Genomic DNA, 12,950 nt, shown 5'->3' with positions numbered 1-12,950 from the left:
GTGGAGAGAGGTGGTGGTTTAGCCGCTCAGTTGTGTCCAGCTGTTACCACCCCGTGGACTGTAGCCCACCAGGCTCCTCTGTCCATGGGATTCTCCCGGCAAGAACACTGGAGTGGTTGCCATTTTCTTCTCCAAGGGATCTTCCCAGCTGCGGGGTTGAACCAAGGCCTCCTGCGTCGGCAGGCAGATCCTTTACTGACTGGGGCCTCCCACGAATTCACACCTTCCCCGCTTCCCCAGTCTCCCACCTGGGCCACCAGCTGGAAGGGTGGTGGGTGGCCCGCAGTGTCCCTGGGCACTAGGCTGGAGTCACGGGGCATCCGCAGGGGTGTCCGTGGTGGTCCACTGGTGCGCTGGGCTCCGGAGCGGAGGGAGGGCGTGTGGGGCTGGTGGCACTAGGATGTGCTGCCGGGCACAGGTAGGGCGCTGAGTGTGCAGGGTTCGGGGCCCAGGTGGGGCCCAGGTGGGGCCCAGGTGTGCGGGCGGCGCGCGTCCTCCCGGGCGCCAGGGGGCGCTGCGCCGGGGGGCGGGCCCAGGTAGGGCCCGCCCCTCCTTCCGGCCGCGGCCCCGGAAGCGGGCGATGGCGCGGAACGTGCTGTGAGTGGGGGGTCCTGGCGCGCGGGGTCGGGGGCGTGGCCGCCCCCAGGGTGGGCTCGCGGCGCCGGGCCGCGGGGTCGGGACTCGGGGCCCCGGCGGGACGCGCGGCGTCTGGGCTCCCGTGGGGGCGGGGCGGGGGTCGTTGCGGGGCCCGCGGGGCCCGGGCCTCCCCCGAGGTCGAGCCTGGCCTTCGGCGAAGCTGGGCGGGAGGCCGGTGCCGCGCCGGCCTCGGGCCCCGCGGGCTGCGCGCGCCCCCCGCCCCGGCAGCTCCCCGGGGGCCCGGACCGTGGCCCCTGCAGTGCCCGCGGCCGGTCACCAGGGGGAAGAGGCGAGCCCGGTGGCCACTCGCCGGCCCGGCCCCCACGAGGACAGGGCGAGGCTCGGCCGTGGGCGGGCACGCCGGCCCGCCCGCCCTGCGCCCGACGCTCTGCCGTCGGGAGGTGCTGCTGCTGGTGTCCCGGCAGCTGCCACGTGCGTCGGGGTCACCAGGAGACCCCAGTAGACGTCAGCTGGCACTCAGCTCATCACTGGCCTGCCCGCGGGCGTCCCAGCCTGTGTCAGGGCCCTCAGGCCCTGCCACCCTCAGGATGCCCCACCCAGGACCTCGGCCCCTGGCCCCGTCCTCCTCCCCAGAGTTGTAAGGCCCAGAGGCATCGTGGGACTTGGCTTCACGAGCTTCCCTTCTCTCCTGCTTGCTGCTCCCCCAGATCAGAGGTCATGTGCCCTGCTGCAAATTGGTCACCAGGACCCAGGGGCATCGTCAGCCCCTGTCCCCACCCTCACTGAAACACCTCCCCTGGGCTCCCAGTGGACCCCTGACGCCTCACAGGCCCTGCCGACCTTGGGCCCCCCACCTCCTTGGACCAATGAGCCCCGAGGCCTGGTTGGGTCCGGTTGGCAGTGTGGCCCTCCTCGCCCACCAGACCCATGGGGGCGTAGGTCCAGCTGGAGTGGGTGGGTTGGAGCCGCAGGTGGTGGCTGCCCATACATTCTGGATGTCTCTGCCCCCCTTTGGGGGTTTGAGGGGTGAAGGAGGTGGGCAGTGAGCGTGTAACTGGTGACCTGCACGCTGCCTTTCTGAGCCCCTGATCTTGGTTTCCCTGTTTGCTCACCCTTTATCGTTTGATCTTCACTCTTGCCAAGGATGAGCTGGCGCTTCCAGCACAGGGGGGGCGGGGGGTGGGGGGCGGGAGTGGAGGTGGCCCCGTCCTTGTCCTCTCAGCGGCACTGAGCCAGTGCAGATTAAGCTGGTTCTGACTGATCCCACCTCACCTAAGCGGAAGGGAGCTGGAGGCCCGTTCCGGGGGGACAGCCACGCAGGGGCCGAGTGCCTGTGCAGCCGGCACTTTGAACAAACACATGACTCTGAGCCTGTTGACAGGGCAGGGTGGGCACGTCGTCCGCTCGTGAATCATTCACTGATTCTTTCCAAAGGCCGACCTTGAGGGTCAGCAGGCCACACTGCCCTGGGGACGGGACTGGCTGCCCCATACCGCGTGAGGGAAGAGCTGACCTGAGGGTGACTGCCCCCTTGGCTCCTCAGCCCTGTGGGCGTGATGACCTGTGGACCCTGTCGGGGCATCCCGGGAGCCTCGTGTTCTGGGCGTTTGACATGACCCCTCTCCCCACCCCCCGCCCTTGCAGGTACCCTCTGTACCAGCTGGGCAACCCCCAGCTCCGGGTCTTCCGCACCAACTTCTTCATCCAGCTGGTGCGGCCCGGCACGGCCCAGCCCGAGGATACTGTGCAGTTCCGGATCCCGATGGAGTAAGCCTCCCCCGCCCCAGAGGGATTCAGGCCGAGAGGCCCACGGCCCTGGAGGTGCCACTGGGCCCCACTCACAGCAGGGTTCTTCCCACCACAAAGAAACTACTGGCAGCCCTGCACCAAGGCCTGGTGTGTGCAGAGCCTCGGCTGAGGGCGCCTTGGGCTCCTCGCCACCCCGGGGAAGTCCAGCCTGAGAGACCCAGCTCCTTTCCTTGCTTCGGCCTGGCTACCCTTCCCAGGAGGCTGGGCTCTGACCCTGGCTCCCAAAGCCTCCGCCCTTGGGTGGGTCCTTCACAGAGGCCCCCGTTGCTGAGGAGACACAGATTCTCCGCACCCCATACTCGAGCCTCCATGGGAGCTGAGGGTCATGCCGTCTGCCTCAGAGGCCAGGGCAGGAGAGGCTGGGCCCTGTCAGGGACAGAGGGGACAGCATCACCACCACCCTGGCCATCCTTTCTGGGAGATGCCTGCAGGGGGGTGGGGGGGCTCGCTGTGGACAGGGTGGCAGCTGTGGAGTGGGCAGCTCCCAGCAGCCAGAGGGCACGCGCAGACCACCCCTCCCCTCTGCTCGCCAGCTCGGCCCCCAGGCAGGGCAACAGGACAGAGCCCTGGGGGCCGGTCCCCGTCGCCCCCATGTCGCTGCGCCCAGATGCCACTGCAGGGTCAGCGGGGCCCGGCCCCGGCCTCCCCAGCGGCTCCCACCCGGTGTCTGCACTCAGCTGCTCGTGCCGCCCGGCAGGCTCCTTCCTTCTCCACCCTGTTCAGAGCCCCCCTTTTTCCCTCCTGCCCCAGGATGAGCAGAGTGGACCTCAGGAACTACCTCGAGCGCATCTACAACGTGCCAGTGGCCGCCGTGCGGACGAGGGTGCAGCATGGTGGGTCGTGGGGCCGGGCTTCCTCCCCGAGCTCAGCAGGCCAGGCCGCCAGCCTCACTGGCCTGGCCCCTGTCAGCCCCTCTAGCACGTGGTCCTTTGCATGTGAGGAAACAGGCCCGCCTCGGGGGAGAGGGGCCCTCCTTCCCAGGGCTGGGACTTGGAGGCCTGGTTCCCGCCGACTCCTCAGAGCAGGGCCCCCGCCTGACGCCCCCACACTGGCGTCGGTCAGCAAAGTGCTCATGTTACTCTGCTGGGCTTTTCTCATTCCTTCCTGTTGACTCCTGCTCCCCAGCCCCTGCTTGCCTAGTTGTAAATATGACGACCCTCTGTCAAAGGGAGGTCAGGCTGCAAGAGCCTCCAGGACACCAGGGGAAAGCTGGCTCTCTGGTTGTCTTAGGCCCATTTGGGTTTGCACTGAGCAGAGGCTGGTGCCCGCCAGGTGTGCGCCTGCCGCCCTTAGACGTGGGTGCCCACGTGTGTCCCTCTTTCTAGAAAGCGGGTTCCTGGGTTATGGGGCTGAGAGCTGCATGCTGGGAGTGAAGGCTTCTGTCTCTCCTGCTTCCGGCAGGTTCCAACAGGAGGAGGGATCACAGGAATGTCAGGATAAAGCAGCCAGACTATAAGGTGGCCTACGTGCAGCTGGTGAGCGCTCGCCCTGCCTGCCCTGGCGTGGGCGGAACCCGGGGCCCAGGCCAGCCCTTGGTTCTGACCCGCACGGAGCCCCTGGAGGAGCTGGGGTGCAGTTGAGCTGGGGTGGAAGGGGCCGGGCAGGCTCTGGGGAACTTCTTGAGGGCCTGCTGAGGGCAGAAGCAGGCTCCCTGGCCTGGGCGTCGGTTCAGACAGTAACCAGCGTCCAGGCCGGGGAGCAGTTGGTGCCTGGGGACTGCAGGGGCCTCCGTCTCTGGGGCAGACCACCGGGGGAGTCCTGGGTCCTGACTGGCCCCCTCTCCCCTGGACTGGACTGTGGGCTCCTGCTCCCCCTTCGACCCCGGCCAGGTTCTCTTCACACGGCCTCCTGCCTGGCAGGGGCTATGGGAACGGGGTCCAGCACCCTGCTGAGCCTTTGCTGACTGAAACCCCCAGCTGGTGAGACTGAGACCCACATTTCCAAAACCCCTGTCCGCCCTTCCTGCCGTCCTGAGCTTCCCGGACAGAGAGCCCCTGGAGTCAGGGTCTGCAGCCTGGCTGCCGGCACCGAGGCACATGGGCTCCAGGTGGGGCCCCTCTGATGGGGCAGGTGACCTTGGACCCGCGCACGGAGGGTTTGAAACCCTGGCGGGGGTAGGGTGGGGGCAGGGGTCTGCCAGCTCCTTCAGTTTCCCTGTAAACAGCCTGACCGGGCGGGTGCCAGCGGGCTGGCCGCTAGGTGGCAGTGGTGTTATTATGGAAACACCTCCACCCAGGGCCCTGTTTCGGGCCTTAGGAGGCAGTTTGGTGGAAGACCCAGTTAGCATGGCAGCTTTTCTGGAAAACAGTCACAGTTGTTCTAAACGGGGGCCCCCGTAATTATTTGGCCTAATATTTGCTGTGCATAAAATCAGCCGGTCCAGGCCAGGAGAGCAGCCGTTGGCCTCATAAAGACGCCTGTGTCCTCTGCGCTCAGCCGGGCCATCTGTCTTTGTCACGGCAGCCGGTTGACACCCCGTATGTCGGCATTCGCCACGAGGCCCTTGAGCGGGGGCTATAGTTACAAGTGGCTTTTGAGTCATCCAAGCCCCGGCGTTTCCCGGCCCCACCTCGCTCTGGAAGCCGCGTACCTGCAGCTGCCACCCGGCCGCCTTTCTTCCCTGTGAAATCCCAACGCGTCCCCACCGGGCACGCTTCCCTCTGCTCCAAAATTAAATTCGTAACGGACTCCCTCCCTGCTGACTCCAGCAGATCTCTGCCTGGAAACCGGCCGGGAGGTTGGGCCCTCACCCCCTGAAGGGCTCCCTTCTCTGTCCCCCACGGGTCCTTGGAGGCCTCCCTCCCAGCCCCTCATCAGAGCTGACGGTGGAGCACACCGAGCGTTGGCCAGAAGGACAAGTGAAGTCCCCAGATTCGTGTAGGGTTGGCTGCTTTGAGAAAGCTGGTTTCAGATTGAGGGTCCCAGAGTTCCCCCCACAACCCAATAAACGTCTTTCTGGTGGAGAGTTGGGGAGCTGGCGAGCCTGGGTCACCCCACAGCAAGGAGCCTCGGCCCCCAGCTGCAGCCTGCCAGGGACAGAGGCTGCGTGTTCTTGGAGACCCCTGTTTCGTAAAGAAATCTGGATTCGGCCCCCACCCCCTCCTGTACTTTCTGCTCATCAGCTTCACAAGGGTGGAGAGAGTTATTTCTGAAAGCACACGGTGACCTTCTCTAGGCAGGGAGCCCCGTCGCGGGGAGAGACGGTGGGGGACTCTCTCCATGGCGCCCTGCGTCCCTCCCAGGCTGTTGCGGATTGCCGTCTTTGTATTTATAGTTAAAAATGTCACGTTGGGTTCCCCACCTCAGAAAACTAGCAGAATCACCTCGGTATATTAAACATGAATCCCCCATTCTGGGCAAGCAGCCCTGCCTGTAAGCTATTGCCCTTTGGTGTTTTAAAGAAGAAGAAAGAGAGTCTTGAAGTGTGTGAGCGACCCTCCTGCAGGCGGGCTACCGCGCGTACAGGCATGGCCTTTCATGGCTCGGGGCCTGCGCTCGCCGCGTGAGCGGGCTTTGTGAACACCCCACTCTCGGGCCCGGCGCTGTGGGCTGCTACAGATCACGCTTGGCCGCCTGCCCGAGTCCAAACTTCCTCACGAAACAAGGGTCTCCAAAAACCAAGCTCACTTCACTGATTTTCCTTATTAAAATTTTCCAGATCCGGGTACCGGCCCCCATCCCTCTCTGCCCGTCCAGAGGTGGGCGGCATGGCCCTGGGAACATCACCGGGGTCCCCTCCAGTCTTTGGAGCAGCTTTGCCACGTGCCGTGTGCGGAGGTGGCCCCTCACCTCCCACCATTAGGGTCCCCTCCTCTCCCTGGCTCCCTGACGGGCTGGGCTGGTGTACCCTGGCCGTGTGTTGGGGGTCCAGGCTGGGACTTAGCTGGCCCTCCTGCATTCTGAACTTTCAGTGAAAGACGTAAAACCAGTTAATTTGCAAAGCCGGTCTTGATTTATAGACTGCTCACATGTACATTTCATTGTATGTCACATGCCTTTTGTTTGCCAAGCTGAGCGGGAGGGGTCTTTAATGGGGGTGAAGGCCTGTAGGTGCTTCAGATGGGAAGTGTTCCGGGGAGGCAGCAGACACGAGTTGTGCCCGTTTCCCTTGCCCTTCTGCCTGCAGTCTGGCCTGGCAGCTCCTGCCAGGAGTAGGGGCTTCGCTGGGCTCGCCCAGTGCAGACACTCCTCCAAGAGCTGGCCTCAGTGAGAAGGGCCCTGTCACGGCAGTGGCCTCCGCTGCCGAAGGCCGAGGCCCAGCCTGCGTACCTGTCCTCTGGCTGTGCGTCTGTCCTGCAGGTGTGGGGCGGGCAGTTCAGTCTCCCCGCGGACGGGACCTCCCCGCGGGGGTCCTGGGCTCAGCCTGTCTGTTTTCTCCCCAGGCACACGGGCAGACCTTCACGTTCCCAGATCTGTTTCCCAAGGGAAAGCAGCCCGGAGGCAGCTCTGTGGACGAGGACCTCCAGGACCAGGTGCTGGAGGAGCAGCGGCGGCGCCAGAGCCCTGACCCACGGCGAGGGGGCGTCCCCGGCTGGTTCGGCCTGTGACGGGAGCCAGCCATCATGCTCGAATAAAGTGCTGCTCGTGGCGACGGTCCGGGCCTGCGTGCTCCGTGCTCTGCCCCCGCCCCGCGCAGGGGCCCGCCGTGTGTGCCGGCCTGTGGGCCTGAGACGAGCCAGGCCAGCCCTGAACCGCGCCCCCCCCAACCCCCAGCAGCAGGGAGGCCGCCTGCCCTGGGCCCTGAAGTCACCCTGAGCCACTCCATTTAAAAGCCTGTGTTCGTGCAGTTTGTGGGGGGATTAGAAAGTGAGTGTTGAGGGCAGGGTCTGGGTGACGGGAGGGAGCCCGCCTGGCTGGGGGTCCCGTGGGGCACAGTCAGGGGGCTTGGTGTGGAGGGTAGGGGGGTCCAGAGGAAGCAGAGCTGAGTCCAGAGTGAGGCGGGTCCCCGGCAGGAAGCAGACCCCGCTGGGAAGGTGGCTGCGGCCTCCCAGATGGGAAGTGGCCAGCAGTTGGGTGGCCAGCACCCGGGGGCGGGTGGGAAAGGAGGGGGTCTGGGGACCGCGGGGCAGGGGGCGGAGGTGGCGTGGGACTCCAGGAGCCTGGTGCCCAGGAGCTGCCCATGGCCTGGTGTCTCCTGGAACCAGGCTCCCGCTGGAAGCCTCCTCGAGCGCCCCGGCGGGGTCAGCTGGGCCCACCTCTGAGTATCCACGGGCCTGGGGGTCTGGGAGACGAGTGGGAAGGCGTCGTGGGTGCTCTGGGAATCAGGTGGTGTTCTCGGGTGAGGGGCTGGGCACAAGCCACAAGGGCTCGGGGACCACCCCCTGTGTGGCCTCCCGGGTCCCCAAAGCCCGTCCTGGAGTTGGGCCGTTTCCTCTGTGGGGGAGACAGTGGGGAGCCAGCCCGTCGGCCTCCCCCTCCCCGAGGGACCCCAGAGGCGTCACGTGGGCCTTTGAAGCTCCCCTCGCCTGAGGGTGAAGGTCCGGGCAAACTGCAGCCTTCAGCGTTGATTTAAAGTGATGGGGAAGGTCGGGAGGGAGGCCGAGCGCGGAGGCAATGGTATTTTCCTGAGAGAAATAATTCATGGGGCCCCGCGGCCCCGAGGACCCCGACTCAAGGCCAGGGGAGGGAGCCCATCCTTCATCCGCTGCACGTCCAGAGCCGGCCGCCCCCGGATGCGGGCCCCCAGAGCCCCCCCCCCCACCCAGCTGCCGCGCTCGCGGGGGGCCCCCACGTCCCCCAGGGCCCTGCATTGGCGGGTCACGGCCATGGAGGAGGGGGCCGCCCCCCACCCCCAGTCTCCTCGGCACCCCCAGGATGCGAGGGGTGGCGTGGCCACGGGCCGGCGGGGACAGAGGCAGGCGGGAGGGAGGCAGGCAGGCAGGGCGCTGGTGGCCAGGCAGGGGTGGGGGTTGCCTTGCAGGCCGCGCGGGAACAGGAAGCCGGTGGGCCTTCAGCTGGGGGGCTGCCCGCCCCACCCCCACCCCACCCCCCCACCCCCGTCATGGAGCCTGGAGAAGGGACTGTGTGACCCCCCCGCCCCTCGCCGGCTGCAGGCTGGAGGCTGACCGAGACAGCCGGCGCCTCGGGAGGCCCTGCCCCGGGATGTGGGCCCCGCGCTGCCTTCTCTGAGACCCCGGCTCCCACTTCCTCCCACAGCTGGGAGATGCCGATGCTGCAGACTGCTGGGCCCCGCAGCTTGTTCCCTTCTGCTCCCCACACACGGGGCCTGCAGGGGGGGTCTCAGGAGCCCTGGGCTGGGCCTGCTGAGGCCTCTGCTGGTCAGCCTTCTCGGGGGCTGGGCACAGGAGGGCCTGGTGTAGTGGGCTTGGACTCCCTTCCCTGTGTGGGGACAGCCCTGCTGGGAGCACCCTGGGCCGACACTCGGGGAGAGCCCATCACGCTGCCCCACAAGACCCCACCTACTGTGTGCGGGGCTGTGAGACCCAGGGTCCAGCAGGGAGAGCCCATGAAGGGAGGGGCTGGGGGCAGGGGGCCGGGGCAGCCACTTCCTTGGCGCCTCGGGCAGTGCCGGGCCCTGCCTGGAGCTGGCGGGCCTCTGCGGCTGAGTTATGGCTGCAGCAAGCCCGGCCCATGGCCCCCAGGATGCATCCCAGACCCCCACCCCCACCCCCAGCAGCTCCAGGTGAGGCCTGCCCGCCAGGCAGGGCCGCCAGGATGGAGCGGAAACCCATCCGGCGGCAGCCCCTCCGCCAGTGTCTGGTTTTCCTCTCCCAGGGCCGGGGTCCCCCAGGGGCCGCCCCACGCTGTCCTCACCCCACACACGTGGTGGGAGTCACCTGCTGCAGGTGCCCGCCGCCTGGCCGGCCCCTCACCACTCCTGCCGCCGGGACCCCCGCCTGAGTCTGAGGAAGCCTGCCTGTCGGAGGCTCCATCCACTGTGCTCTGGGTGGGCTCCCCGGCCGCCCCGATGGGGGGCCCAGGACAGGGGCACAGCCGTTGCCCTTGCCTGCCCCCCACTCCGCGCCGCACCCCCCCCCCCCGCCCCCTGCCAAGCTTTAAAACACAGAGGGGACTGAAGACATCAGATCAGGGGCCTTGGTGGGGCTCTGGCGGGGTCCCCCCTCCCGACTTCCGTGTAATTCTGAGCTCCATGCACAAAGGCCTGAGTGTGTGTGTGCTCCCCGGCCGGTCAGCCGCCCAGTCCTGCACGTCGGCTCGGCCACCCAGGAGAGCCCGGCTTAGGGTCCGGGTGGGCCCCGCCTCCTCGGCCCCCAGCCACCGTTTTCACTGTGGGTGGCAGCTGCGGCTCCTGCCCCCTGGCTGCGAAGACCAGGCCTCCCCCTCCTCACGTCGCGCAAGAAGGAAGAGCCCGCCAGGGTGGTTCTTTTGTGCTCCCAAGCAGCTTTATGGAGGTGCAGTTCAGTCCTACAATCCTCCCCCCCAACGGAGTGTTCAGGCGGGGCTGTCTCCATAGCTGACATCGCTTTGAACAGTTTGGGGTCTCCCACAGAGCGACCCGGCACCCCGCCCCGGCCCCCTGCCAACACGAGTCTGTTTCCCGTCTCTGGACCGGCCTGTCTGGACGTGGCATGGCCGTGGAGTCACGGGGGGTGTGATCTCCTGTGTCTGGTTTCTGTCACTCACCGTCACGCCCTGCAGGTCCACCCAGGCCGGGTGGTATCAGGGCTTCCTTCCTCTTTGAGCTTGAGTGACACTCCGCTGGGCGCGGGAGTGGACTTCACATGTCCTGTTTGCCCATGGGCGCTCAGCGTGCGTGTTCTCGCTGCTCGAGGGGTGGGAGCTTAGCCTGGAATGTTTCACAGCAGGCCAGGCCTGTCTCACCACCACCCAGGTTATTTATCAGCCTCTGAAAGTCCCTGAAGGCTATGGGGAGAGGGGCTGGGTCCGTGGCCGGCTGCAGAGGCCTGGGTGGGGATGTCACCCCAGCCTGCCCCTCGGGGGCCTGGGAGCTCCATTGGGGCCAGAAGCAGGGTCGGGGGACTGGCCTGGGGAGGGGGTTTCCCGCCAGCCCTGGGACGGCATTCTGGGCCCCGCTCCTTGCGTGCGATGCCGCACCCCGGGTGCAGGCCACACTTGGCTCCGGCCCTCAGAAGGCCTGTCAGCCCCGCGTGTGTTCCAGTCCTTTCTCCTGCCTCAGCCTCATGACCCACGCTGAGTCCTGTCCTGACAAAGGGCCCACCTTCCCCCGGAGCCACGCTGGCTCTCCCTGCGTGTCCTGCCATCCTCGCGGTGCCCCCACCCAGGGCAGTCCCCTCCACTTCCCCCCGCGCCCCCACCCCGCCTGCCCGGCTTGTCTGGGGGCGCTCAGCTCCCTGGGAGAAACAGCACGGTGTCCCAGAGCCTGGGTCTCCTTCCCAGCGTCCCACCCGCCCTGGCCAGGGGGAGCCTTGCCCCACGTGTGTGGCCAGACAGCCTGAGGCAGACGCAAGGGCCCCAGGGCCGCCGGCTCCCTGCTTGGCGCGCACGGCGCTCCTCGGTGCCTGTGGCCGCCCCGGCGCCCGCTGCCCCGGCCACTTCGTCTCTTCTCCGGCTTTTCCTGCTCAGAATGATCAACGCTTTTTGCACTGCGCCCACATCTGGCTTTGATTGGCCCCCACCTCCTCGGGCGGGGCTGGACCCCTGAGTCTGCGGAGGAGGGGAGGCAAGCCGGCCCACTCTCCTCTCTGGGGCACCGGGGAGACCCCATTCTTCCCCCCCCCATATCTGCACCCTGCCTGGGCCCAGCTCTGCGGGCGCGTCGCCGGTTCCACCTCTGCAGGGCTGGGGCCAGAGCGCCCCTCACACCCAGACCCTCCCCACCCTGAGGCCCCCGTGGCCTCCAAGGGGGGTCCTCAGACCCAGCCTGTGTCTCGCTTTGCCGGGGTCCTCCCTTTCCCCTGGGTGGGTGCTCCTGTCTCCATGAAGGCGCTCCTGAGAGTGTCCTCGAGGAGAGTTCCGGTTTGGGGCGCCCAGCAGGCTACTCTGCAGGCTGAAGTCAGCCCCCCTTTCCTCTGGCCGGCCCGTCTGGGTGACCTGACCCTAAGTCCTCCCGGCCTGAGTCCCAGGAGCCGCTCGCCCCCCGAGCCTCTGCCCCGAGCTGGCCCTCCTGATGCTGAAGCTGGCGGAGGGGAGGGCACAGGCTCTGACACAGAGATGCTGCTGTTTGAACGGGAGAACACGGAAGCACCCGCAAGCTCGTGGAATCGGCACCGACCGTGTCGGGGGGTCTGTGTCCCCCACCCCGCTCCTGACACACATGTGGAGCAGCTTTCTGGACGACCGCCTCGCTGGGCCTCCTTCAGCCCCGTGACACGCCGCGTGGCCACAGACCCTAGCGACAAGCCTCTGGGCCACGGGCAGAGGGGCGGCGGGACGGTGCCCACCTGTAGGGCCCTCGCGTCCCCTCGGAGGCAGGCGCTGCGGCCCCACAGCGCCCCTGACAGGCCACGCCGGAGCCCTGAGGGCCGGGGCGGCTCACGCTGCTGCTGGGCTCTCTCTGGACTTCACTGGCCGCCAGAACCCTAAATACCTTTTAGGAAAACCGGCCTCAGCCCCAAACCGTGGGATATCTGATTTGTAGCCCTAATAAAACCCCACGCCTGTGGTCAGAGGGGGAGCCGTGTGAGTCCGGAGGTAGAGAGGCCACGTGTCACGTGGGTGTGTGTGCACTTGTGTGAGCAAGAGTTCGAGTGAGGGGTACCGTGGGGGGCGGGCCCTCAGCTCCGGGCCCCACTGAGGCTTGCCGTGGGTGCCGGGGCGGGCGGCCCCTCGATCTGGCACTGCAGGGCCTCGGGGCCCAGGCGTCCACCCGCCCCTCCGAGCTGCTGGCCTTGCTGCCGGGAAGCCCGGGCTGCAGCCTTGTCCTTCTCCGGCGCCCTTCTCCACCCGGGTGCGTGTCCCCCTGCAGACCCCTCCCCACCCCAGGGCTCTGTCCCCATGGCTGCCCGTCACCATACCCTGGGTCCCTGCCAGGTGTAGCGCCCTGGGGGCGTGGCTCCCGCACATGGCCACGGAGTGGCGGGGTGGGCACAGCAGAGGCCCCAGAAGGTCAGTGGAGCTGTGGGAGGGCCCACAGGGCATCCAGGCCTGGGACAGTGAGGGAGAGGCTGTGCCGGAAGTGGGCACCTGGTCACCGCTCGGTGTGGTGGCCCCGAATCAGACATGGCCCTGGAAGAGCCACCGGTCCTGCTGGTCTAAGAAGCACCCTTCACGCTGGCCGGTGAGCCCCACGGAGCCTTGGCTGCTGGCCCCTCTGGAGCAGCTCCAAAGACTGCTCCTCCAGACTGCAGGCAATCTAAGCCGTGCGCAGAGTGTCCCTGGGGGTAACCCCAGCCGCACACGCTACCCCCTGCTGCCCGGCCAGCCCAGGGCACTCCCAGCACCCCAGCTGCCCTGCCCTGTGGTCCGGGGGCCGCCTGGTGCCCTGCCTGGCCTCAGTGGACTCTGCTGCTGTTGGTTCTGCCTCCACCTAAGGAGACCCTCTGTCCCCGGGTTCCTTCCTGCTGTCTCCCTTGGCCCCAGGCGTCCCTCAGCTCTGGGCTCGTGAATTTCCCCTCCCACCGCCCTGCCAAGCTTCCCCCCGG

At 67.3% G+C, this 12,950-nt stretch overlaps 1 protein-coding gene across 1 annotated transcript; it reads left to right on the top strand.

Moving 5' to 3' along the window:
- On the top strand, window positions 517-7,002 carry MRPL23 (mitochondrial ribosomal protein L23). Its single transcript, XM_018043526.1, has 5 exons — window positions 517-597; window positions 2,242-2,364; window positions 3,157-3,239; window positions 3,808-3,881; window positions 6,789-7,002. The coding sequence occupies exons 1-5, from the start codon at window positions 581-583 to the stop codon at window positions 6,951-6,953; spliced, it is 462 nt and encodes a 153-aa protein (XP_017899015.1). The 5' UTR covers window positions 517-580; the 3' UTR covers window positions 6,954-7,002.

Source organism: Capra hircus, chromosome 29, assembly GCF_001704415.2.
Source record: "Capra hircus breed San Clemente chromosome 29, ASM170441v1, whole genome shotgun sequence".
Lineage (NCBI taxonomy): Eukaryota > Metazoa > Chordata > Mammalia > Artiodactyla > Bovidae > Capra > Capra hircus.
Note: the sequence above shows the minus strand (reverse complement) of the source record. Positions and strands in the feature narration are given on the sequence as shown.